Source organism: Coturnix japonica, chromosome Z (assembly GCF_054131305.1).
Source record: "Coturnix japonica strain WE chromosome Z, WE-NBRP24, whole genome shotgun sequence".
Taxonomy (NCBI): Eukaryota; Metazoa; Chordata; class Aves; order Galliformes; family Phasianidae; genus Coturnix; species Coturnix japonica.
This window is the reverse complement of record NC_140702.1, coordinates 46,324,198-46,351,697: the sequence shown is the minus strand read 5'-3', so window position 1 is coordinate 46,351,697 and position 27,500 is coordinate 46,324,198. Positions and strand designations below refer to the sequence as shown.

At 35.3% G+C, this 27,500-nt stretch overlaps 1 protein-coding gene across 50 annotated transcripts in view; it reads right to left on the bottom strand.

Annotated features, from left to right (window-relative positions):
* Window positions 1–27,500, bottom strand: part of PTPRD (protein tyrosine phosphatase receptor type D) — a 1,031,962-nt gene that overhangs the window by 78,461 nt on the left and 926,001 nt on the right. For 21 of the 50 annotated variants that reach the window (XM_085529953.1, XM_085529959.1, XM_085529949.1 and 18 more), the window contains 6 exons: window positions 26,662–26,752; window positions 16,365–16,430; window positions 15,017–15,226; window positions 13,025–13,185; window positions 8,763–8,777; window positions 6,800–6,912 (listed from right to left, as the gene is read on the bottom strand). In XM_085529953.1, coding sequence (XP_085386079.1) covers window positions 6,800–6,912; window positions 8,763–8,777; window positions 13,025–13,185; window positions 15,017–15,226; window positions 16,365–16,430; window positions 26,662–26,752 — 656 coding nt within the window. The remainder of the gene's footprint in view (window positions 1–6,799; window positions 6,913–8,762; window positions 8,778–13,024; window positions 13,186–15,016; window positions 15,227–16,364; window positions 16,431–26,661; window positions 26,753–27,500) is intronic. The other 29 variants (XM_085529986.1, XM_085529976.1, XM_085529987.1 and 26 more) reach the window with 3 other exon arrangements.

Sequence of the window (27,500 nt, the reverse complement as noted above, 5' to 3'; positions counted from 1 at the left end):
TTTCTTTTTCTTTTCTTTTCTTTTCTTTTCTTTTCTTTTCTTTTCTTTTCTTTTCTTTTCTTTTCTTTTCTTTTCTTTTCTTTTCTTTTCTTTTCTTTTCTTTTCTTTTCTTTTCTTTTCTTTTCTTTTCTTTTCTTTTCTTTTCTTTTTCTTTTTTTTTTTTAAATGCTGATTATCCAGTACTTTTAAACTGTTCTTATTTATGTGTTCCTCCACATGTCAGCTAAAGTGAGAATTCATATTAAACACTTTGTACAAATTAAAACTTGATGTAAAAACTTTTTAATAAGAAAATAAAAGTACTCAAAACTTCTGAAACTTGGTATTTTTGATCACATATATAACCCTTTCTCCAGGATTTACTTTAGACATTTATATTTAAGCACTTTTGAACTTGCTTCAAATAATATACAAAGTGTGTTCTACTAAGATGCTAAAACTAGCTATTTTCTTAAAAAGAACTGCTAGAAAACGTTTGTGATGTAATCAGTCTGTGAATCATGACAAGCATCATAATAGAATATGCTATGAATGAACTTGTTAAGATCTCAGTCTACCTCATGTAGAAGCACCAGGCTCCTAGTCGACTCAAAACCCCACCCAAAACACAGGTAAGTACTTATTTTTGTGGCTAAAAATAACAAAATACACTTATTTTCTGACAATTCTCCACATAAATCAACATATGCTACAAAAACACAAAGGATTTCAGACAAAATACAGTTAAATTTCAACAAGTTCTGTGACATGCTATTAAATTATAAGAAATACCATGCCAAATTCATGCTTTAACACTTTCCTTATGATAAGAAATTAAGAGAAAGAAACACTGCTGGGGGGGGTGGGGGGGGGGGCAGAGGAAATCAATAGAAAAAAAAAATAATACATGCAAAACACAGTTGAAATTGCATTTATAATGACCATTCATTTCCAGTCTTGGTAGAAAATTGTCAAATTCAACTGATCTTACACAGCCTAGTATAGTAGCTTTCTATAGGAATTAAATTAAAATGTATGTATATTTAAGTTACCATGTAGAAATATCTTCTGATTGGTCTGTAGAGAGCATGTAACTTTAAAAGCATGGGGTACCATGTGTGCCAAAATTTTAAGGCACAGCTGGGAAAGTAAGGTCAGAATTTACCTGCAGTCTTTATCCAGGCATTATATTTGCTCAGCGCAATTCTTTACCTAACGGAAACAAGTGAATGTTTTTGCCTTGTCAATAGTGTATTAAACTAGGATTTTGTGTTATTGTCAGTGTTTTATACTAAGGGCTTTTAAAAACATCTGTGTAACATATAAATCTGGACATATATGTTGACTTATCCACAATAAATAAGAAATTAATTAAAAAAGAAGTATCATGAACATCTGCTAGAATACTATTCAGAGGAAATGAAAATGGAATATACCATTTTCAGAGATATTTTTATAAGAAATGTACTATATTAAAGACCTAAATAAAATTATTGCTCTTGTATTTTGTGTTCACTCATTACATATTTTTATTCATTTACAAAGAATGCCCTCCTACATACCAATCTGCATTAAAATATTGACCCATTATAGAAAGAGGAGGGATTCAGTAATGGTTGAGACTTCCGCTTGTCAGAAAAATAAAAACATATGTACAATTTGGACATGGGAAATTGAAAAGATGAAAGATGGCCCTAATTTTAGTAAGAATTCTCTATCCAGAATGCCTTTCATGTATTAAATACACAAATCTCTGTTACTTTAAATTTTCTGTTAACTAAGAGTGATCTTGCTTACAGAACTAAACTTAAAATCTCTGGAGAAATATGTTACTCTGAAATAACTGTTTTTAAATAGTTACACATATGCATAAAATACTGCAAAATGAAGCAACATTTATTCCAGACTAATTCTAAGGTGGATTAATTATTCTGTATGGAAAGTAATTCTTCTTGTATATCAGGCTTAGACATGCCAAAATTCCCAGTGTATCAAAGCAGAGAAACCCACTCTCAGTCAGCTATAAAAGATCTCTACAGTGAGAAATAATCTGAAAAGTTCTCAGACCCTGATCTAAAAAATTGCTTGGCTCATTAGAGTGTTACAAAATCACTAGTTAGTATCCAAGGAAGAAAAAAATAACTTTGGAGAGCAGCAGAATCTTAAACTCCACCTTTCAGCTAAGCAGATTTTTATTACCTCTAGGTTTACCTCTAGGTTAGACAGTAAACAAGTGAGAAGTCAGAAATGTTTTTGTTTTGTTTTGTTTTTGTTTTTTTGCATGCTGAACATAAATCTCAATTAAGGTGCTTAAATCCTTCATATGAGTCAAGTTCACACGTGTGAAATACATGTTGGAACTTCACTGTGAGGAAGTTATTCCCCTTTGGTTTTGCCTTGTCACGACAAACAGAAATTGTGCACAAAGACCATGGGGAAGAACTTTCCTCCTAAAACATGTGACTAAATCCAGACATCACTTTTTCCACCTTTGTTACTTGCACTTTTTTCCTGTGGAATTCAAAGACTAAGAGGTTCATGTACATTTAGTACCAAATTAAAAAGCAGAATCTTCAATTTGGGGCTGCAATAATTCTATTTTATTTTTCCTTGTATTTCAAAGTACCTTATTAATTTATAAGAGATAATGAGATAATTGTTTAATTGGCATCCAATTAGCCAACTTACTTATAAGCATGACACATACTACACTTAAATGAGAAGAAAAAACAGCCATTTTTCAAAAATTAATCAATTCATTTCTTTGGCTGATTGGCAGATTGAAGTCTTTCCTCAAGCCTTAGCTCTGTCATAACCCACTCAAACCATTTAACATCAGTTATTCTTCTCTGTACAAAGCTGCTCTTCCTCATCTCATGGAACCCTTTGTGAAGGCTTAATTATTACCCCTTCTCTATCTTTACCCTCCCACGTGGCATAAAGAGTTGAAATTTGTGCACCTGGGTGATAGTGTTAATCCCATGTTTTGCAGAAAATCGTAGAATGGAAAGAATGTGACTATCTCTCCCTCAGCTACTCTAGTTACAAAAGAATAACAGATTCTTAAATGAAGTCCCCTATGAAACTAAGAGATTGAGTATTTTCATGTTTACTTAAAGAAAACTTGGTACAGCTGTGACCCACTCACTAGCATATGGACTTATCTATAAAATATACATTTTTTTGGATTACACATATGGACATGAGATCTTGTTCTCAGATGTAGAACTGCGGGCTATTCCAAATGTCAAGACAAAATGTCTTTTTTGTTTGTTTGTTTGTTTTTTCTTGTTGTTGTTGTTGTTTTGTTTTTGTTTTTGTTTTTTCCTGTGGAGTTCTCCACCTGAGAAGTAAAGCCAGAAATGAGTTTTACCCTTCACGGACAAAGTAAAATAGGAAACCCCTTAGGCAAGTAAAAGATCAGAGCGGAATGGAATTTCATATTGACAAGACAAGAAAAAAGTGATAAGAAAGCAAGATATTTTCTGTGCTGTTAGCTTACAATGTGGATTTTTATTATATCTTCATGTTGAAGTGACAATGTTATTAACAGTACAACTAAGTGTTGCCAAAATCACTGCAAGGATATTGCTGAAGATAAAATACCACTTCCTAATAATTTCTTTCAAATAGCCATGCATAACTAATTGTACTGAGAGTATTTGCACTAGTAGTTAAAGCTGCAAAATTAGCACAACAAGGGATCATTTTTCAAGTTATTTTGATAGTTGTATCTGATTTTCTCTTCCTTGAACAAAAAAATATAATTTCCAGGATTTTCAAAAAGAGCTTGTTTAAAAGTCTTTTACAGGATTACCTCCCTGATTTTTATAGGATTGTCTTATTCTCTCTCATAGAGAGTGTTTCTCACAGTGAGAACTGACAATCTAAATATGCCAATATTATTTATACATTCTTCCCTTAAATCTCTTCATATCATGGGTTCACCAAAAACTTTTCTGTTTCTGTCTTTGGTTTTTTTATGGTAAGCAACTAGTGTACCTGAAAAGCTTCAAGGTAAATGTGGATACTTCCACATGTTAAATAAATGGATAATAGTTACAGTAATAATGTCAAATAATCAATTCTGATGCAAAAACAACAAAGCTAGCATTCTAAACCTACAACCTCTCTGCATTTACTCTACATTTGCCTTGGAAAAGACTTGTCCTACATATTACTTAATAGATGTAGGGTGTGGAGCTGGATAAACATCCCAGCAGCATTTAATTATCTAAGTTAAATTCAGGAAGATTTAAACAAAATTATATCCTATTGCAAATTAAGTGAAATTCTGTTTCTGCTAGCATAGAAACTGTAGACTGACTTCACTGCAGCTACAATCTCATACTAAGAACAAGGTAATTATCAAGTGTTACACAGCAAGATAAAATCTCCTGATAAAGAATCACAGAATCACAGGATTACTCAGGTTGGAAAAGACTTTAAAGATTATCAAGTCCAACTGCAGACTAACCATAGTATCCTAACTCTAACAACTCTCTGCTAAATCATATCTCTGAGCACCACATCCAAACAGCTCTTAAACGCATCCAGGGATGGTGACTCAACCACCTCCCTGAAGAGCCTTTTCCAGTGTTTAACTACTCTTTCTGTAAAGAAGTGTTTCCTAAAATCCAACCTAAACTTACCCTGGTGCAACTTGAAGCCATTTCCCTTCATCCTGTCACTTGTCACCTCTGAGAAGAGACCTGCCTCGCTCTCACTGTAAGCAGCTTTCAGATACTGGAAGAGAGCAATAAGATCTCCCCTCAGCCTCATTTTCCCCAGACTAAACAGCCCCAGCTCCCTCAGCCTCTCCTCATAGAGCTGATTTTCCGAGCCCTTCACAAGCCTTGCTGCCCTTCTCTGGACCTGCTCCAGTACCTCCATGTTCCTTTTGTACTGAGGTGCCCAAAACTGAACGCAGTACTCGAGGTGAGGCCTCACCAATGCCGAGTACAGGGGCAGGATGACTTCCCTAGTCCTGCTCACCACACCATTCCTGATACAAGCCAGGATGCCATTGGCCTTCACGGACCCCTGGCACACTGCTGGCTCATATGCAGCCAACTATCCATCTGTACACTGAGGTCCCTTTCCATCAGACAGCTTTCCAGCCACACCTCCCCAAGCCTGTATGGTTGCCTGGGGTTGTTGTGACCGAAATGCAGGGTCTGACACTTGGTCCTATTGAAACTCATGCCATTAGCCTAGGCCCATCGATATAGTCTGTTGAGGTCCCTCTGTAGTGCCCTTGTCCCTTCTGGCAGAACAACACTCCCTCCCAACTTGATGTTATCTGCAAACTCAATGAGGGTGCACTCAATCCCCTCATCAAGACCTTCAATGGAGATTTTAAACATAAGTGGTCCTAGCACTGAGCCCTGGGGGACACTGCTCGTGACCGGCTGCCAACTGGATTCAATTCATTGACCACAATAGGATATGATTTTGATAGATAGATAGATATTTCATTGCTTGCAGAATATCATAATGGGTTGATCTGTGTCTAAGTTTTGTAGGAAAAAAAAAATAAAATTGATTTCTATGTTATATATATTTTCTGGCAATTTAATCACCATTTTGTGAAAAATATTTAGAGCATGAAAGAAATCTCATAACAGAAAGGACTGTTAGCTAGCTTGGAAGAAAACTGCCAGCTTCCCAAATGAACTACAGTGCTGAGAGGAAAAGTATACACCTCTCCAGTTCTTTTTTGATCAGTGAGATGCCTCAGCTGCCAAAGAGCACTCACTGAACATTCACTATACTGGAACAAATCATGGAAAAGCTAAGGCAAGCCTCAGAACATTTCATTTTCTACCTCTGCCATATGCATTTCTACCTATGGTCATATACTGTGGATTTTGGGTCTTTATGCCCAGTTTCACTGTTCTGACAAACATAATTCTCAAGAAGGTTCTGTAAGTAATTTGCAACAGACCAAGACTGTGTGTGACCATATTGCTAACAGAAATGAAATCTGCTGGAATAAAACACTATTAAAATTAAGGTAATTTTGAAAACATAATATCTATTCATAAAGCATCAATAAAAATTGAATACTATTTTAAGTATTTCCCTTGTGCTTCCTGGCTAGTAAACTAGAAAGTATTTAGGGAAGCAACGCTTAATAAATATAAGTGTAAATGGCTAATAAAATATTTTAGTGTATTACTTCTAACTTTCAGAATCCCTGTCATGTTATTTTACTTTTTGATCCATTCTAACATAGCTTGATTTAAAAAGACCGTTAAAATGACCATTTCTCTACATGCCCTGCCTTATCTGTATTTTACAAATACTGTTTAAAAAAAAAAAAAAAAAAAAAAAAGGGAAAAAGGGATAAAAAAGGGATATTGGTGGATAACTTGATAATGCAACAGATAAGGGGGAAGCTTACTTTCAAAAAAAACAAAACAAAAAAAAAACCAAAAAAACAAACCCACATATATACAAGCAACTATATAACTACATAGTTAAAAAAAGAGATGAGCATTTACTAATAATTTTCCAGTGTTTTTAGGTTTACCTTGTACTTTTAGTGCATGTACACAACATACATGAATTGTGAATCTTTTCTACAGAACAATAACTCTATAATTTAGGCTTTTTCTTTAAATATAGAAATTAAAGAACAATCTCCAAACCTATCAGAGAAATACATTGGAAACAAACAAACAAAACAAACAAACAAACAAAATACTTATAAGCAATCAAAATACATATATTTTAAACAACCATTCTGTTTTGTAACAGTGTAACTAATCAGAGTCTGTGAACACAGGGCCTTTGGTCATATATTACTACCTCTCACCTGGAGTTTGAAAATTAAGGCGTCGCAGCTCCACAGGGTCTGTAGGATGGTGAGAGGGGACTTCCTTACTGTTGGGTATGCTGCTCTTTCTAGAATCAGATTCAGCCCTCTTCCTGTATGGAGATGGTGAAGAAATGTATGTGAGAATGAGGTGTTAAGTAGACAAATACAAGTCTGAGTTGTTAACCATAAAATTATAAAAAATGAGTTGCATTCTGAAAGAATGAAAGAGAACAGTACAGAAGACACTCAGTCCTTTCATGTTCTAGGAAGCGGGAATCTGTTCTATTGAGCTGCATTTCAATTCATGCATCTGATCACACATACTTTTTCAAGATCCAGATTCTACCCAAATATTTTTTATCAAGTTAGGACTTCCAGAGAAACTTTAGTATTCTTGTCAATCTGTCTAAAATGATCTGGGAAAAAGAGAAGGAAAAAAACAAACAAAAGCCATTTCATCTATACTTCCATTTATCTAGAGAGAAGTGACGCCATCAGTGTTCTGGGTCTGACTGTTTGGGTAAAATGGACCCCGGTTTCTTGAGGATATTACTTTCTGCTGCAAAACATAGATAACTGTATTTCATAAAGAATTTCTAATTGGATTTTCACTCAGGAATCAGGAAATTTAATGTTGAATTTCTTGTGGAATCCTTCTTCCCTTATCCTCTATGAATTTCTGAATGAAAAAGCTGAAATTCTTCACAAAATATAAAATGAATATAGAAATGGTAGCAAATAACTGCTTTTCTGAAAACAGAACTTAGATGATTCTGAGTTTTTCAGTTGCTAAATCTTTTCCAGCTTTCCAGCATTTGGTCTAATGCATGACTATTCTACTTTTTTGCTTTCTGTTTTCTGACTCACGCAAAATGTGGCAATGCTAAAACTGTTATTACTCTGCTGGGCTCCACTCTTAAAAGTGCTCTGATTGATTTCTCCCTGTTCTTGAAATAATGAACACCCGTTGTCATCCCGGGAAAAGTGGATCCAACAAGATTTCTTTCAACAAGAATACTGCAAACAACCAAACAGCAATATTGCTGAAGAAACTCTTGTTGTTTGAAAGTAGTATAATTTATGAAAAAAAGTTTTCTTGCTAAAAAAATCTAAAACCTTAGCACTCATGTTAACCTATCACAGAGCAGCACAATGTTCCAGGTTTTTTGTTTTTTTCTTTCTTTCTTTCTGAATAAAGATGAAGAAGGCAGCTATCCATTTTCAAGGAGTATTTTTAGCTTTATTTTCTACTTCTGAAGTCCAGGTACCAGTAGAGCTGCCCAGAGACAACCTTCATTACCTTCTATTAACATGTGAGTTCTAGGCAGCACAGTTTCTCATTCATGTATGTAAAGCACTAGAATTTCTTCTGATCAGATACGTGAGTATTTTCTACAGCAGCACACTTAGGAGCCTTTTATCTTTTGTATCTCATCAGATTACACAAAGAGATAATAACAGTTTCAGTTGGAAAAAAATCCAATCAGGACAATTCACAACACAATTTTCACTGGCATTAGCATATCAGCAGCTGATCTATGTATAATGAGTTCTATGGAGTTCTTTCAGACAATTCACACTTCAACCATAAAAACACATTCATTCAGCAGCCGCTCTTACATAAAAGATCACTGTCTTAATTTAATGAAAATGCAAATAAAAGCATATGTACATTATGCAACTGTGCTATTTCATTAAAATATACCTGATGTAGGGAAAAAAAAAAAAAGAAAAAAAAAAAAAGAATGGGCCATATATACTAAGCTAATCTAAGTGTTGTAAAAATGTAAAATATCTTGCAACTGCCTTCATACTGACACAGTACTGTCTACATTCATTTAGATTGACAGACACTCTGTTCTCGATCATTATTATGGTAACTTTCTTTTCCCCTTTCTCTCTCTATTCCAGCTACCCCATTTCTAGGCTAAATGAAGACTAATTATTGTTCAGTCCTCACCTGTCAGGTTTACTACTCCATTTCAATGCAGCAAAGAGGAGAGAAAAGGCTAAATGTTGGTTTATCATCATCAAACAGGTTAAACATGGCGACAGGGAGTACAAGGAATTTTGACACATAGTAAAGACATATATCTAACCCAAAAAAACAAAATGACAGTTTGGGAATCAAAGAACAAATAGAAGATGCAGGTTAAATCAAAAGAGAATCTTTTGTTAATAAAAATATGTGTTATTGACATTGTTTTCAAAGTAATTCCACATTGAATTTTGAAATACTGGAGAATAAATGCTTAATTCGAGCTATAGAAAAATAAAATTACATAGATAAACAAAGTGCCACTAACACTGAAACACTTTCCACTGTCTTTCCTCCTGGAGAGAATAGAGATGAGAGGTGGGAGAGGAAAGAGGGTGGTGGGGGATATGGGAGAAAAAGAATGAGTAAAAGAAAGAAAGGAAAGGAACAAACAAGGTTAAATACATAAGATTAACTCATACTAGATGGGAAAAGAAAAAAAAAAAAAAGGAGAGAGAAAACAAAATTTTAAAAATCACTTCACAAAAACAAATAATAAAATAATAAGAAAATATGTTGATGATACCTTGAAAAGGAAGGTAATCATAAACATTTATTTATCCTGTGAAGCATTACACACCTTTTCAGATTTGAAAAAAAAAAAAAAAAAGAGTAGCACATTCAAAAGTGAATTTGAAGGATTTACTATATATTTCCTTAGGCTATATTGTCCAGCAATATAGCACTTTATCAAAACGAGCTTGAGATATTTCTTCTCCAAGTAGCAGTCCCCATAAGAGGCATGTATTGCTTCTGGACAACTTAGTTCACAATATCACTCCATCTAGTTAACAGTTTTCTTTTGTTTCAGATTTCGTTTATAAACATTATTTTGTATATTCTACTCCATGTTTGAATGAGCAAAAGCCATATTTTCTTGAGGGCAACAATAAGACAAAAAGGAAAAGGATTAGTTAATTTACTTAGATTCTTAAATCTGACTGCTTAGATTTAAGGCTAACAGATTAAAGACATACCGTTGAATAATTCTCTCCCCTAAGACCTCTGTACCATTCTTATAAATACTTATGAATACTCAACTTATGTCTGGCCAAGCCAGTTCAATCTGCAGCGATGTCAACTCCAGAAAGAAATCAGATGATAACTTGGTAAAAAGGTTTTTTTTTGTTTGTTTTTCCTTACTGTGAGCTTAGTCAAACAATACAACAGGTTGCACACAGTGGTTACAGAATTTCCATCCTCAGAGACACTGAAACTCTCTTGGAATATAAAAATGCTGTAGCTGAGAAGTGGTCTGTCTTGAGGAGTATGGCTCTATGATTTTGTGAATCTGTGAGCATTTCTGCACACAGAACATTAATCAGACACTGTCATGTTTAATATTATATTGCAGCTATATCCAATGAGAACAAAGGGCATTGTTCAGTGATTTCTCCATCTAATTCTGTAAAGTATTAAGTTGCTGTGAACATTTAGATTTATTGTGATACAAGATCCAAAAATCATTCTAAGCAGTATCTTTTCTTTGAGCTTTGAAGACGTGTAAATGCAGAAGTAACAACTTGTTTCAAGCTGATAAATAAATACTAAAGACTCCATTCATGCACTCCTAGTCTTTGTGCAACTAAAATTCGCTTCACACTAAGTAGGCAAATTATCCACACTATGTGAGATACCATCTGCTTTAAATGAATTCAAGACTTCCCACTTAAAATGATTCTTTTAAAAATTTCAGTCAGCACTACTCTCTGACCGAAATTAAAATGTGAAAGCAACACTGAAAATTACAAAATAGTTCCAAGTCTTTCCATAGTGGTTTCTACAGGCAAAGGGAATTAAACACAGTTCACCATTATTTTAGTTACAACTCTTTGTACTTAAAAAGACAAATTCATCTTCCTCCCACTACCATATCTCTTAAATATTTCTCAGACTCAGAGAGATTGAGTTGCAATTAAAAATAAAATGTTTCTTGTTTAACCTAATGAAAACTTAAACTGTTATGAATATTTTCTCATTTCTTCAATTTATATATATATATATATATATAAAATACTTAAATATTTTCATGAGACTATCTTCTCAAGCTCAAATGCTAGATCTCCACTGTGCAGTGCTATTCCTGCAATTAAAAATTATTCCATGCTATTCAACCTGTCTCCCCACAAAACTCTGAAACAGATTTTAGATACACTTAAAAAAAAAAACCAAAAAACAAAAAACTGTTCTTATCTACTGCATCCACTCCTTCTGCTAAATAAAGCAATTCAGATTTGTTAGCATGTTGTTATGGTCTCCTTAAATGTTACTTCAGAATTTCATGTCTCATGGTTAGACTGTCTCCATTGATAAAGATCTAAAGATTCTTCTAATAAAAAAAGGAACCTTCAGATCCCTCTGTTGCAACCCCTCAGTATGTTTGAGTATAGATTGGTAAAGCTGCAATCATAAATTCTAAGAAGGAATTTGCTAAAATGGTGCAGTTTAAAAATCTACAACTTATGGCAACCATAATAATGATACTGGGGAAAAAAAAAAACAACAAAACAAAACACAAAAAATCCACCCCAAAACCAACCAACCAACCAACCAAATAAAACAAACGACCAAGACACTGCAGTTTTCCTAAACAATTCTATTACCAGAGTTTCAGTAGAAGATAACAGATGGAAAATGTGTCCCCCATTTTTTTTTTTTTTTTTTTTTTTTAATGACAATCCATGTGTGCTATCTGTGATTAACTCCACCTGCTCATTTGTGAAATATACCTATGATTTTTCTTTAGTAGAATTGAAAAACTGTATTATAGTTCCACAGGAGAAATCAGTAAGTCCAGAAAAATTTACACGAATATTTTATAGGTCATTGTTTGTAGTTCTTTTGTAGAAAAGGAGATACTTTACTTTTAATGCCTAACTATACTTGGTAATTAAGAATACTTCTCTTTTACTGCATCTTAATGGCCAGTTTTTAAAGTGAGAAAAATAGAAGGCTCACTGCTGTCTAATCAGTTGGACTGGCTGAGATAGTAGACAGTAATAAGCTACTTCAGGATGATACAGCATTTGCAAATAACAATCTATCTATTACACTTCTGTACGGTTACAGACTTAAAAGATATTCTTATAAACCTAAGGTTGCTACTGGACAGTTATTTAATTTGCTTGTTTATTTATGTTTAACAGAGAATTTTCCCTTTGAAAACCTGAAGCCAGCTCTCTATACGTAAATTCAGATCATTTGACACAGTACACTTAGATCAGAAAAGCATACATGGTAGCAGAATTTAAATATTTATAAGCAGCCATTAGTGTTAGGCATCATAGCCCTTTGATTTAGCAGACTTATTCTACCTATGGAAATTATCCCTTGTACATCCCACCACCCACAAAAGACAAAGTTACAGCATCTTTTTAGTATTTCCCAATCTCCACCCTATCAATATATATTTAATGTACTTAGAACAATACGCAAATATTAAAATCGGCTTTGTCCTTTAAAGTTACTATCTTGATCTGTTTGAACTCATTTACACTGTAAAAGATTGCTAAGTATAAATTAAGGTTTAATAAATGCAGTTTTCATGTAGCAAATTCCAAGCTCAAAGAAAGTCCTTTGAGTAATAGAAAATTACACCTGTGTTATGTGCAGCGGAAGAAGTGAAGTTTGATCTGATTGTAGGACTAGTAGAAAATAGCTACCGGTATTTCTTTTATCTCTCAGTTCAGAGATTCAAACTCATAATAATATACTACCAAATTAAGGTCAACTGTCAGAAGTGAAAATTCAAATTACTTGAGCAGAGAAGAAAATCATGCTTAACAACATCCTGAATGTAACCCCTAATGCATTGCTATCACACTTCTAAAATGAAGTTTTAAAAATGTGTGCATCTGTATATATTTATGCAGGAGAACATATTTTCTTTTCAAACGTGCAAAATGGAAGTACAATTTAAATGCAGAAATGCTAATAAGGTGTCATCAGCAAAAAAAAAAAAAAAAAAAAAAAAAAGTATTCACATAGCTGTAAGGATTGGAAACCGTCAATCAGAAATCTAAAATATCTGCAGTGTTCTGGGAACCATTAATAAATATAGTTATATCTTGACATAATGAGAGTTACAATTGTAGTACAAATAATGGAGTGTGGAACAACACAACAGAATAATCAATGCAGCAGAAAGGTACACATGTGGTGAGAAAACTAAAAGGTAGACTTACCTTTTATAAAGAAGTATCGCTATAACTATACAGATGATAAATACCACTGCAAGAACTGGTCCTACAACCCAGATCAAGCCTTCTTCCTCATCTGTAATTGGTTGGGGATCGAGATCCATGGACACAACTGGATCAGAATATGGACTGGTTGCATACATGGTCTATACAAATAAAGTAAATCCTTCTTAAGAATAAAGGCATTCATTTAAGATACTAGCTCAGATCTAAAGTAAACATACACAAAGTAGCAATGCAATGAATAGAGCAATGCAAAGCTGCTATCTTTCTTCAAGCTGGGCAGTTCATAAACTTGCAATCTCAATGCTGTGTTCTTTTTACATCTTTATTTTGTGCTCTACATATAGTCTGCTAAAAAATGAGGTAACAGCATAGTCCCTTGCATAACACTCTACAGCAGTATTCAGAAAAGTACACAAAGCATTATGAAGAGATATATTTTACCTTTCATTTGGTCTTGTTTCCTACTACAACAACTACAAGAGCATCTGAGTTCAAGGTGAGAGATGGCTAACACCAGCAAAGCAGAGACATGCTAGGTAGTAAACATGACAACAGTATTCATTTATTCTCTTGCCAAACATGAAACCAGGCATCACAGGTCTGTGATCTCTTTCCAGAAACTAGGGAATATGTATATTTCATTCCCTCAGTGGCTGAGCTGGTTAAGACATTTTCTCCGCCTCAGAGTTCTCAAAATATACAACAAAACAAAACAACAACAAACAAACAAAAACACACGCACAAAAAAACCCACCCTATATTCCTACAGTGTATACTTGTATTTGGTCTCTGCATTTGGAGTAAGCAGAAAAATGCAAGAGGGACTGTGGTTTGAGTGTTTATTGATGATTCTCCAATATGTAAACTGGATTTTGCTTTGTCATTAAACCTCACTGAAAAGAACTGCATAGTAACTCTAGAACTCTCCTGATGCAACACCAGAAGAATTTTCTAACAATCTCCGCCTAAGAGAGAAAAGAAAACCTTTGACTTATATCAGAGCTTCCAGGAGATACTTACTGCATTTTCAAATAAAGCTATGTATCCAAAACTATACAAATTGAAACCACTTCTTCATAGTTTATAATTCGATAAAATCAATCAACACCAAACAGCAATTCTAAGATTGCACGCTGGAAGCATATGACTAGAATTCAGACTAGTAGTGCGGTAGTTCAAGTGGCTGTGTCAGAGAATGTACATCAGATGTAGGAACCAATTAGACCATGTTACACAGCATATGCTAAAATCTTTATGAGCATTGACACAGTTCTATTTTTCTCTGTCTCTTTCTGCTTTCTCTGTGTCTCTTTCCCTCTTGCTTTCTCTTCCTCCCTTTTAATTCCTTCTCCCTCTCTCTGTTTCTCACTGTCTCTCTTTCCCTTTTTTGTTTCGCCCCCACCCATATATTACACACCTATTAACTCAACCATAAATGGAAGTAAGTACAAAACATATTACATGGAGAGGGGTGACAGCTGATAGCTCACTTCAGAATTTTTCCTCAAATTATTTTCTTACTTTCTAGCAATTCACTGATAAAGCTGTTAGGAAATTACTGCAATTAAAAACTGTAGCTGTGCATTCAACTTATCTTTCCATGAATCCTGCATATACAATATCAATATTTGATTGTAGTCCTGAGTCAATTAAGGAAATCTTTCTAAAAGACACTGAGAAAGATACTCCTGTAAAGTTCATGCCTCAGAACCTGTGCCAGCGAACTCAAACAGCAGAGCATGTAATTTGGAAAGGATTAAAGCACAACTAATAAAAGGTGTTCCTTAGCTTTTGCTTACACACTGAAGTAACACACCAAGGTGCATACAACGTAATTAAATTCAAAGACTTAACTGAAAATCAGCAAACATTAACTTTAGACATACACTTTAAAAACCTGAGTAAGCACTGAAGAAATGTGTTACCAATTGGGTAAGGTAATTTTAGGACTAAAATTAGTCATTAACTTACAGATTCTGAGTGCTCCATTACAGCCAACACAAAGAAGACATATTCTTGACCACTTTGCAGTTGTTTATTCTCAAAGCCACCATAATGCTTCTTATCCCCTAGTGTGAACTCCGTAGGAAGAACTTCAAAGTGAGCTGCAATATACGGCTTTAATTCAGCTTCCCTCCCAAAACGAATGCTTCTGCGTTTCCTAGCTATCTCCTTAAGCAGCTTTACAAAAGACGGAAGGGAAAAAAAGAGAGAGAAAGCATTAACAGAAATATATGTGTAAGCAATTTTAACGTAACTTATTACCAACGTAATGAGAAAATTTAATGTATCTAATGAATTTAATGCAAGTACAAAAAAGCAGTTAATCTACATTACATGTAGGGCATGTCAGTACCACTAAATGAGTTCTCGCAAAATATTCCTTGCCATCCCTGTTAAGATACTATGTATCAAAGGTATTTCTTTTAGTACAAACACGGCAATTATTTTTCAGTGTCTGATATTCTTGCATTTCAAGTAAATACTTAAGTAGATAAAAATATAAATATAATGGAGTAATATGTGGTTTTGGTGGTTTGTTTTTTGTTGGTTTTTTTTTTTTTGTTGTTGTTGTTCAGAAGAACCAGAAATCGTGTGCCTCATGATATGCTCAACATACAGTGGTATGTATACCACTGTAGAATAAATATCAAGATCTATGAATCCTAAGACCTCTTTCTTGCTGCTAATCTAGGAAAAAGATTATCTGCCAGCTTGCAGATAAACACACAAATACACTTCAGATTTTAACTGCATATTTTGGCTTTCAAAATGTCACTTTTTCATCTTGAATATTTCCACTGATTAACTAATTTAGAATGTACATCAGCACATTAGCAATAATATTAAATATTAAATAAGCTCAAATCCGTAAAACAGACACTAATTAATGATGGGATGGAAGCTCAACTGTTATAATCCATTAATGATTTACTTATTAAATCAGATAAATGCTTATTCAATACCTTTTATCACTTCATATATAATGAAATATTTGATTTGATTATGAGAAGACTGAACTTTTCCTGGATGATAAGGGATGGCTTCTTAGTTCACAAAATTGTTCCACCCATTTTTCATCTATGAAACATACTCAATGTCCAATAAACTCATCTTGTAATCATAGATTTTTTTCACGGTAATACAGTTATTTGAGGCTTTTCAGCATACAAACAATCCTAATACAATCATATACTTTTTCTTTTTAGGAGGAGGGAACAAATGTCCAGAGATAGACAGAGATAAAGGAGATTAAAATGAAATTTCCACTATTTACACTCATTTAAGGCATATTCTAAGTCACGGAAATCTCTATTACCTCTTCAGTCTTATGTTCCTTGTTAATCAGCTTCTTCCTTCCCTTCTTGAGATTTGTGTTTTGTAACTATCATTTAAAAAAAACATGATGCAGATAAAATAATCTGCATATTTATACTCCTTCTCACTAGAGTGCATGTTTCAAGCATGACCTATAGATAGACATGGAAACAATCTGCACTGCTGAGATCCAAAGTTAGACACATTTACAGAATCATTAAGGCTGGAGAAGTCCTCCAAAACCATCCAGTCTAACCATCTACCCATCACCACTATACCTACTAAACCATGTCCCTCAGAACTGCATCTATAATCTTCTTGAAAATCTCCACGGACTGTGACTCCTCAGCAGACACTTCTAGTGCTTCACCACTATTTCTGAGAAGAAATTTCTTGTCATATCCAACCTGAATCTCCAGTTGCACAACTCAAGAAACTCTCGTCCTTACCACAACCTCTTTTCAGGCAGTTGTAGAGAGCAATAAGGTCACTCATGAGCACCTTCTTCTACAGAACAAAAAATCCCAGTGCACTTGCTGCTCTTCATAGAAATTTGCTCTCAACCCTACCGTTATTCATGAGTTGTGTCACTTAGTTATAGAAGGAGATCATATTGGTAAAGTAGAACCTGCCTTTCAGGAACTCACACTGTCTGGGCCTGATGCCCTGGTTGTCCTACCCACACCATGTGACTGAACTCAAGACAATCTGCTCCATGCCCTGCCCCAGTACTCAGGTCATGTTGACAGGTTTATAGCTCCCCAAAATTTCCCTCTGATCCTTCTTGTAGATGGGTATCATATTAACAAGTTTCCAGTCACCTGAGACCTCCTTGATTAACCAGGACTGCAGATCAATGATGCAAAGTAACGGGGAATTCAATTCTGCCTGCTCCCTTGGTACGCTTGGGTGGACCCCAGCTGGCAACAAGAACATAGGACAGCTCAGGTGAACTGTCTTAACTTGCCTCATTGAGGGTAAGTAGACAACAGTGTGCAGTTAACTGCTTTCCAGCTCAGCTCTAATACTGAGCCTGTTTTCTGTTGCAAAGTTTTTGCATTCATTTAACTTCATCAATTCCATTGTTCCAACTCAAAAACTTATACACTGGAATTGATCCCCTGAGCAACAACAACAAAAAACTTGCCAAAATTTGACATTATGTTAATCACTGAAAGACGCTATCTCAGCCAGCAGTCCAGTTTTCTCCTTTACTCGAACAGTTTTATGAGCAGCCAAAAGTAAATTTTCATGGTATAAAATTGAGAGCTGAAGAAATGTGTAATAATGTAATATTAAGAGGAATTCCATGCAGTTTCTTTACAAGACAAAATGTTTCTTTCATATCTGTTTCTAGCTTCTTATATTATACAAAGGGCAGAACATGAGGGAGAGACAAATCAAAATGTACTGGAAAGCCCTTAAAAAATAATGTATTTGTATGAAACCATTTTTTACAAAGAAAGCTAAGCACTAACTACACTGAAATGTCCTGAAGCTGAAGGGTATATATTCAGAAAGCAACAGAGTGATATTTATATGTAGGTTGCTCTGGACAAAGTATCTCCTATTTGTTTCCATGGAAACCGGATTAGATACAAAGAGCACAATAACACTATTTGATAGAACAAATTCTTAGCTACAAAACACTATTTTCAACAGTCATCACAATTGGCTGTGCATTTGTGCTGATGATGAATAAACGCTTACATGATGTGCTCATAAAAATCCACAACTGTCTGTGATGTGGCTTATCTTTCACATTGTTGTCACCACAGCTGAAATGCACCAGTCACCATCTCATGGTGCTCACATCCACAGTTTAGTCTCCATATATGTTCAGCAAGCACTGATGAATATAAAAGAGTTAAGAGTTTGCCTTAATGCTGCATGGCAACAGAGTGTAACAGAATATTGGGGGGAAGGTTCAAACTCTGTTGCCATACCATCTCTGAAGCTGTGAGCCAAGAGGAGGCATTACTTTCAGAGCAGTCTTTGTGCTACCTTGAAGCCAGGAGCTAAAAGTAGGAGGAGATATACACAGCTTGAGTCATACCTGAAGATAATAACCCCTGTTTTAAATTTTCTGTTATGGTATCCACTAGAATTTAAAGATACTTGTGTGGCTAACTCAAACAAAATTTTTATCTATTTTTCCAGGTCACATCACATTTATGGTATGAGTTTTAAATTACTCATAAAAAAGGTCAAAATTCCACGAGGAGTACTAAAATCAGAAGTAGATTAAATTATAAGGGGAAGGAGAATGTCTGATCTTAAACATGCCTTGCATTTGAATTAGTAATATAAAACGGATATATTTAGCAGATAAGAATGGTGAAGAACTTTGATGCAGTGTCTGAAGTAATCAGAAGCTGTTTGGCTACAACTGACAGAGTTTAATTGGCTTGCGTAAACCAAAATGCATTTAAGGGGCAAATTAAAAAACAAAACAAACCAACCAACCAAACAAACAAAAACAACTCGGCATTCTTATTCATCACCTTTGTCCAGATAAACTTAGGTGTGTTTGTGTTTGTGTGTATGTAAAAAAATCATCTGTGACATCAATTACAACTGACTGAATAGACCTCAAATGAACTTCTGGCCTCATTCATATTTCATACATAGATGAGGTTGCTGCCAAGTATCATTACTTGCACATATATCCCCTGTGGTTCTTTATATCAAGACTTCACAGAAATTATTAAATTGATTTAGGACTTAACATTCAGGCTTTTATTTAGATTTTATTGCTTACAAATCTAATGCAATTCTGCTCTGTAACACAGTGAAAAACATAATATTTTTGTTAAATTTCATTTTTTTCATGATGTCTATTTGAAATAGAAATAATTCTAAGTTATAGAAAAAAACCGTCTCAGCTAATATTTTTCAATACATAATATTCAGATACACTATATTTTATGCTCTTTTAAGATTCTGCATCTCTCTTCATTTATTTAAAGAATGGAGATCCAAGAAAAAAAATGAAGATTAGGTAAGTGTAATAAGGCTGAAGAAGTTTTTTGAATAGGTAGTTACACAATTGAGTTAAAATTCCAGAACTGTGTTACCAGGTAAGATTTTTATTCAGATAATCTAAGCAAAATATTTGAAACATACTTGGTTGGAAAACCTATTTTATTTTATTTTATTTTATTTTATTTTATTTTATTTTATTTTATTTTATTTTATTTTATTTTATTTTATTTTATTTTATTTTATTTTATTTTATTTTATTTTATTTTATGTTATTTTTTTCTGGCACTAGTTGTATATCTGAGATTGTACTAAACATATAATGCGCAAGTATCTTCAGTTAACTATTAAGAACTAATTGCTCAGACAGTTGTGGTTTTAAATTATTTACTGGGCCACTGCTTTTTTTTTTTTTTCTTTTTTTTTTTTTTTTCAGAAATAGCACAGTACAGAATCATTACATGGTTTGGGTTGGATGAAACCATAAAGATCAACCAAGTTTCACAACATGCTCCCTCCACACCCTCCACCAGGGTTGTGAGTCTCTAGATTAGACTGCCCAGGGTGCAATCCAACATGGCGTTAAATGCCTCCAGAGATAAAACATCCACAGCCTCTCCGGGCAGCCTGTTCCTATGTTTCACCACCCTCTGAGTAAGAAATTTCTTCCTAACAGCTAGCCTAAATCTGTCCTCTGATATTTTAAAGCCATTCCCCCTTGTCCTATCATTTTCAGTCTGTACATATATTTCATACTTTCTAAAGCAGGAAGGAAAACAGTTTTCTAAATAACAGAAACTAGATGAGGGAGCGTGAAATACAAACACTGACTGGCTATAATTTTTTTCCTTCCTTCCCTCCTTCCCTCCTTCCCTCCTTCCTTCCTTCCTTCCTCGCTTCCCTCCTTCCTTCCTTTCTCCCTCCCTCCCTCCCTCCCTCCCTCCCTCCCTCCCTCCCTCCCTCCCTCCCCTCCCTTCTTTCTTTCTTTCTTTCTTTCTTTCTTTCTTTCTTTCTTTCTTTCTTTCTTTCTTTCTTTCTTTCTTTCTTTCTTTCTTTCTTTCTTTCTTTCTTTCTTTCTTTCTTTCTTTCTTTCTTTCTTTCTTTCTTTCTTTCTTTCTTTCTTTCTTTCTTTCTTTCTTTCTTTCTTTCTTTCTTTCTTTCTTTCTTTCTTTCTTTCTTTCTTTCTTTCTCTCTTTCTCTCTTTCTCTCTTTCTCTCTTTCTCTCTTTCTCTCTTTCTCTCTTTCTCTCTTTCTTTCTCTCTCTCTTTCTCTCTCTCTCTTTCTCTCTCTCTTTCTCTCTTTCTTTCTTTCTTTCTTTCTTTCTTTCTTTCTTTCTTTCTTTCTTTCTTTCTTTCTTTCTTTCTTTCTTTCTTTCTTTCTTTCTTTCTTTCTTTCTTTCTTTCTTTCTTTCTTTCTTTCTTTCTTTCTTTCTTTCTTTCTTTCTTTCTTTCTTTCTTTCTTTCTTTCTTTCTTTCTTTCTTTCTTTCTTTCTTTCTTTCTTTCTTTCTTTCTTTCTTTCTTTCTTTCTTTCTTTCTTTCTTTCTTTCTTTCTTTCTTTCTTTCTTTTTTCCCCCACCAAATAGTTACTATATATATTGAAATGATTGTAAAAGATATATCAAAGGCTTTCATTCTTTATCATAAATACGTTCCATTTTCCAGTCAATGCATATCTTATTTCTTCCACCATTAATTCTACAATGTGGTCTCAATTATATCAGCTAAAGTGGGAAACAACCCTTCCTGACCCAAATATTTCTGAATTAATAAATGCTATTTATCAAACTATTATACAGATTAATGCACCACAACTCGCAGGATGATTAAAATGACCCTTTGCTATGAGAATCAGCAACACAGATCCATAGAATTTAATTGCCAAAAAGTTCAATGTCATCTGGCATCTATCCTTTAATCTGTTAATGGTACTGAATATGACTATAGTCTTTGGATGTTAGAAGTGGGTGGTGATATTAAATCAGTTTTTCATTATTGTATGCATCTTGCCAGCAGAGTTTTACTCTTAAACTGTATTTGATGTCACTGAGGACTATAATCATGAACTGATGGCATTTACAGTCCAACTCTTTTAAAGGGAAGATGTTAATGGATAGAAGTAAGATAGAACTACATTTGAAACACACTGGATGATCACATAAATAAAACCTGCCAAGAAGTAACACATGCTTCATTAAAATAGTGAACAGCAAGAAAAATGTGTTCTTTCAAATAATTCAATTTGTTCATCTTCTGATTATGAAATCTGTTATTGCTGTAGATTTTCTTCTTAGACTGTTCTAATCAAGAAAATCACTGTCAGTGAAAGATGTGTTTTATATTTTGAAAGGTTTCTAAAGTAGTGTTGGCTTTGTAGATACTTATTTTCTTTATATTTTGGTATAAACATTGAAAATAATATGCATCTGTTCAATGGGAAGAGTATCACTGCTTGCAGATGGTCTTCACATCACAGTGTACGTACTGAATCAGAAACATCTAGGTTTGATGATGATCAAATCTAGTCATCAGCCAAACCTACCATATCCCATTACTGTATCACGTCAGTCAACATCATATACAGGTAGCTCTTAATTACCTCTAGGGATAGATAAGGCAGTGGACGAGGCTAGCCCAAAAAGTGGTAGATGTCTCATGCCTGGAAGAGCTCAAGGTCAAGATGGATGGGGCTTTCAGTAGCTTGGAAAGATGTCCCTGTTATGGCATGGGGATTAGAGTGGATGAATTTTAAAGTCCCTTTCAATCTGAACAATTTCTTGTTTTAGTTTTTCTTTGAAATGACCAGCTTCAGTGCAGGTGTGTTCTCCAGTTAAGCAGAAGATTGCAGTGAGCAAGGAGGATCCTGCAGTGAAGGAACCCCAGGATGAGAAGAGAACCACCATGAACAACTAGCCCTCCTGAATGTGGCCAAGGAGATGTGGGCAGCCCATTAGCAATGATGTAACGCCATCACATCTGCAAAGACAAGCCCTAGGGAGTCCAATCAACCAGGACATCAGTGAACACAGAGAGGAAACAGGTTGTGGCACAGCAGTTCACACAAGGAGGGAGCAAAGTAGACAGCTTTTTTCTCATCTGGGAACAGCAAGAAGCTGACTTCTATTGAAACAAATGTTGTGGTCAGCAACAGGAAAAATCAAGCTGAGGTAGAAACTAAGACTTGGGAGCCACAGTCTTACTGATCTTCTTCTGAAGGGAACTCCAGAATCCAGAAGTCCCACTTAGAACCCAAGAGAAAAAGCACGCCCACCTCAATGAACTTTTAAAGCAATTGATCAGGTTCCAAAAGGAAACTACCACTCTGAGAAATGTGCAGAGCAAGATATTGTTGCTTAATATCATGCAGTGACACAGACAGATTTTCAGCTCTGTATTAAGTCCCTGCAAAGGGAAGATGCTAAGCTGGCTTCTACACTTGAGGTTACAGGCCAAACTAACATGCAAGAAAAGGGAAAATCCCAGTGCCACCAAAAAGTTGAAGGGTCCTGGTAACTGGGAACTCCTTGCTGAGGGGTACTTGAGTTCCCTATTTTCCATCCAGATAATCTCTCTAGAGGTTTACTGTCTGCCTGGGATGTGTTTTTGAGACATCAAGAAAAGACTACTGAGTATGATGAAGCCAGCTGATTACTATGCTTTTCTACTCCTTCAAGTGGGGCCACAGGAGGCTTTAACAAGAAAATAAAACATTTAAAAGTGACTTTAAATCCCTTGGGATGACACAGAAGAGATTAGAAGCAAAAGTAGTGTTTTCTTCTGTCCTCCTGATTGGAGACCGAGACCCTGGAAGAAGAAAGAGAAACAGCTGAATAACTGTCTGTATGGATGATGCCATGCTTAGGGCTTTGGGTTCTTTGACCTTGGCCAGGCCTTTGAGAGATCAGACATGTTGATGCCATGTGGGATACAACTGACTAGGTGGGGCAACAGTATTCTGGGAAGGAAGTTGTCTGGGCAGATCAGAAGATCTTTAAATCATATTTGATGGGGGAAGGGGATGAGCTTTTACGTGACAGACAAGACTCAGAGAATACTGAGTAAGAAATAAGGAAAAAACCCTGAATTTTACCAAAGAAACTGATTGTGCCCCGGTGGCGCAGTGGTAGGAATGCCACATTGCAACACCGGAGGCCCTGGGTTCGAATCCCCCTGTGGCGCAAGTGGTAGAAGTGCCGCTCAGATACACAGAGGCTCGAATCCCGGGGGGTTGGACTCAATGATCTCTAAGGTCCCTTCCAACCCGCACGAGACTATGATACTATGATACTATGATACTATGATCAGGCTGAGAGATTATGGGTTAAATTTAGGGACTAGTGGTCCCTAATTTTAGGACAACTGGTAGGCAGTCTCCTAAAGGTTGTCTAATCAAGGAAAGGCTGTGGATGAGGCCTTCTTGCTTCAACTAAAAGAAGCATCATGTTCACAGCCTCTCATCCTGATGGGAGATATCAGTCACCTGGATGTCTGCTGGGAAAGCAACGTGATAGGCAGTAAGAAATCCAGGGGACTCCTGGATTGCACCAAGGATAACTTCCTAATCCAAGTATTAGGTAAATTATCCAGAGGAAAAATGTTACTGGATTTGGCGCTCACAACTGCAGGTGAGATCATTAAAGAGATTAAGATCACCTGTAGGCCAAGCTAACCTATGATCCCTGGGCAGACTGCTCCAATAGAGAATCACTGTGAAGAAACTTTCCTAACATTCAACCTAAACTTCTATTTCTGGAGCTAGCAGTAATTTCTCAGATATTATCAGTTGTTGCCTTCTAAGAGAACCTCACTATTTTCACCATTAAAGTAGGGAGCAATGATGTCCCCTCCTCTGTTTCTTCTTCTTGGGACTAAACAAGCCCAGATAGATGAGATACTTCTCATGACACTTATCTTCCAGTTCTCTGCCATCTTTGTTGCTCTTCTCTGCACTTTCAAGCAATTCAATGGGCTTCTTGTAGTGATTACAGTATTTGACATGTGTTCTCACCCGTGTCAGATCCAAGAGGCCTATCACTCCACTAACCCTGCTGGCTGCTCAAAACAGCATGCCATTTGCCTTTGAGAACATAAAGGGATACTGCTTGCCTGTGTTCAATCAGCTGCTGTCCAGAAAGCACACCCAGGTTCTTTCCTACCAATCAGCTTCCCTGACATTCTTCTCCAAGCCTGCACTGCTGCATCAGTATATCCTCAAGCATATTGACAGTCTTGCCAAACTTGGTACCACTTTTGAACTTGAGGGTGCACTGGATTCTCTCATACAGATCATTGATAAAAATGTCAAAAAAAAAAAAAAGAAAAAAAAAATTAAAAAAATAGACCTTGTGATAATCTGTGGGGGAATGCCAATGGTGAGTGACCAGCAAATTGAATGAACACTTTGAGACTCACTACCCAGCCAGTTCCTTACCCAGGGAACGGTACATTTCTTCAAAGCATAAGCAACCAGTTTCTCCAGGAAAATATTGTGTGAGACTACTACTAAAATAAGAAGTATCCACAGTCTCTCTCTCATCTATAAAATGCATTATCTTGTCAATGAAGATGATGAGGCTAGTGAGGAAGACTTGACTTGCAGAAATCCAGGCTGTCTGCTTCTATTGTTTTTTATGTGTCATGAGATGGAGCTCAAGATAAAGTGCCCCATGGCCTTCCTGGCTACTCAGGCCAGACTGACAGGACTGTAATTTCCTGAATCTTTCTTTCTGACCTTCTTGCAGATGGGCATCACATTCATCAATCTCTAGTCAAATAGAACTCCTCTGGTTAGTCAGAGCTGCTGATAAATTATTGAAAGAGGCCTGGTGAGTACTTGCGACAGCTTCTTAGATAACCTTGGAACTGGACACATTCCACCTGGTCCTACAGACTTGTGAACATTCAAAACAAGAAAGAGTTAACTTACAGTTTCCCACTAGATTTTAAGGACTTCATGTTTCTTCATGTTGCTTTCTGTCACCATCTTAAAAATTAATGGTCTGGTTACCCTAAGAACAATTGTCCTTTCTAAGAAAGACTAAGGAAAATTTTTCTGAGGGAAAGCTTTCCTTTCCTCAGTCTTATCCTCATCACTGTGCTTCCCCTCTCATCAAATAAAAGATGGAGAGTCTCCTTATTTCTCCTTTTGCTACTGATGTATTTACCAAAGCATCTTTTATCATCTTTTTCTACAGTAGCCAAACTGAGTTCTGCTTGGGCTTTGGATCTTCTAATTTTCTCCCTATACAATTTTACAGCAGCTCTGTTGCCTTCCCCTTTTTCCAAAGCTCATAATTCCCTTTTGATTTCTGAATTCCTGACTATGTACTTGGTGAGGCATCTCTGTAACACGAAAGTCTTGAACCCACCAAAAGAACACTGAATAATAGGATGAAATAAAAACATCAATAAGCTAGCAACCATATATACAAGTTACCGTGACACCTGAATGGGATTTAAAATACTACCTAGATGTAGTAATATTAATAGTAATATTACCTCTTATGTATCTGGTTTTCATATGCAACTCTAAGAAGAGCTCAGAGCTTACAACCATAAATAATAGCTTCAATCCATCAGTTTGGAATAATACAATTTAGATTGTGCCACATTGCCATTAAGTATACCAGAAGACTGGACTGGATCCTGACAGTGAGCCTTCTGGATTATTTATCCTATCAATAATAAAATAGATTTCTAGTATTACTGAGATTGTCACAAAGGTGAAGAGATTTCCATTCTTCAAAGAAATGCCACTTGTAGTGTCAAATGATAACATAGTGTTGTATATTCCTTTTTTTTTTTTTTTTTTTCTTCCCTGAGCACACTGCCAGTAGAATGGAGAATAATGTAAACATTTTCTCATCAGTAGCCTTATAGTATGTGAGAATCAGGTAAAGGCACCAGAATAAGGTCAAATGTTAAACTGCAATGCAAAATGCAATTTAGCATTTGTTATTGGCTTAGCAAATACACCACTAATGAACCAGACCTTTATTAGAGTTCATATCACTAGTGATTAAGCTTTCTCTGACAACTCATTTCACCTCCTGCACTTTTACATTACACTTCACAATAGGAAAAAGAATAAAATAATAATGCCAAGATCAAGCACTTTGTGTTCTTTATTGCAACTTAATGTCTGCAGTGTCTTCTAATTTCAGTAACTTGAACTTTGTTTCAGTTCCCGTAGGCTAATTCAAATAAAACCATAAAATATTCTAGCAACCAAAACTTCTTACACTAGTAAATTAACAGCATATCAGTAATAATATTATTTCCTTAAAATGGGAGAGGAAGACAGTGAAAATATGCAGTACCTCATCTAGTTCCATTTCATCTGGACTTTCCCATGGTTTGATAAATTTTCCACGAGATCTCTTCAAGGGTACAATAACTATGTAATAGCCTCTGTAAAAGAAAGAGTGGGACAAAAGTGAGGCTGAAGGAAAAGGAAAATAAACTGACGGAGTATGTTTGTTCAGAGGGGCTCATAAAAACTGTCATGCACTAAGAAAGATTCCAGCCTTTCAAACATATCTGCAAACATTCCCATTTTGAGAATAAATTTTGGTATAAAATACTTAACAAAAAATGGTACTAATTACCTTCCTTTTCATTGAAACATATAAATATGTATAGAAAAAATTACAGTGTTCTAAAATGCCTGCATATTTGACTGCAGGTTGTTGTTTTGTTTGAAATACAAGACCCATGGGACGTTTGTGCCCTACCACAACTAATATGAAAACAAAAGAATAACATAACATAAAATAATTCAAACCCCTAAAATGAAACATTGCCCCATTTTTTTCCACTTTCATGTAAAATTTGAATAGTATGTTAACATAATGTTACTGTAACAGAAAGTAAAACTACATATCATAAATTCACGCGTTCCACACACACTCTCTTCACTTTTGAGTATCAATTACCACCAGCTTTTCCTACTTAAGAATTCTTTTCACAGTCATAGATGTATGTTCTCTTTACAGCTAGGATTCACATTTCCTCAGTTTTCCACTCAAAGGTTTTCCTGAAAATATTTTGCTTTCTCTGCACTCCTTCCTTCACTTCTGCCTGTTTCTCAACCAAACATTTCATATGTGTCTAAAGAAACAGTAGAACAAACAGCATGAAATCCAGGATGGTATAATGT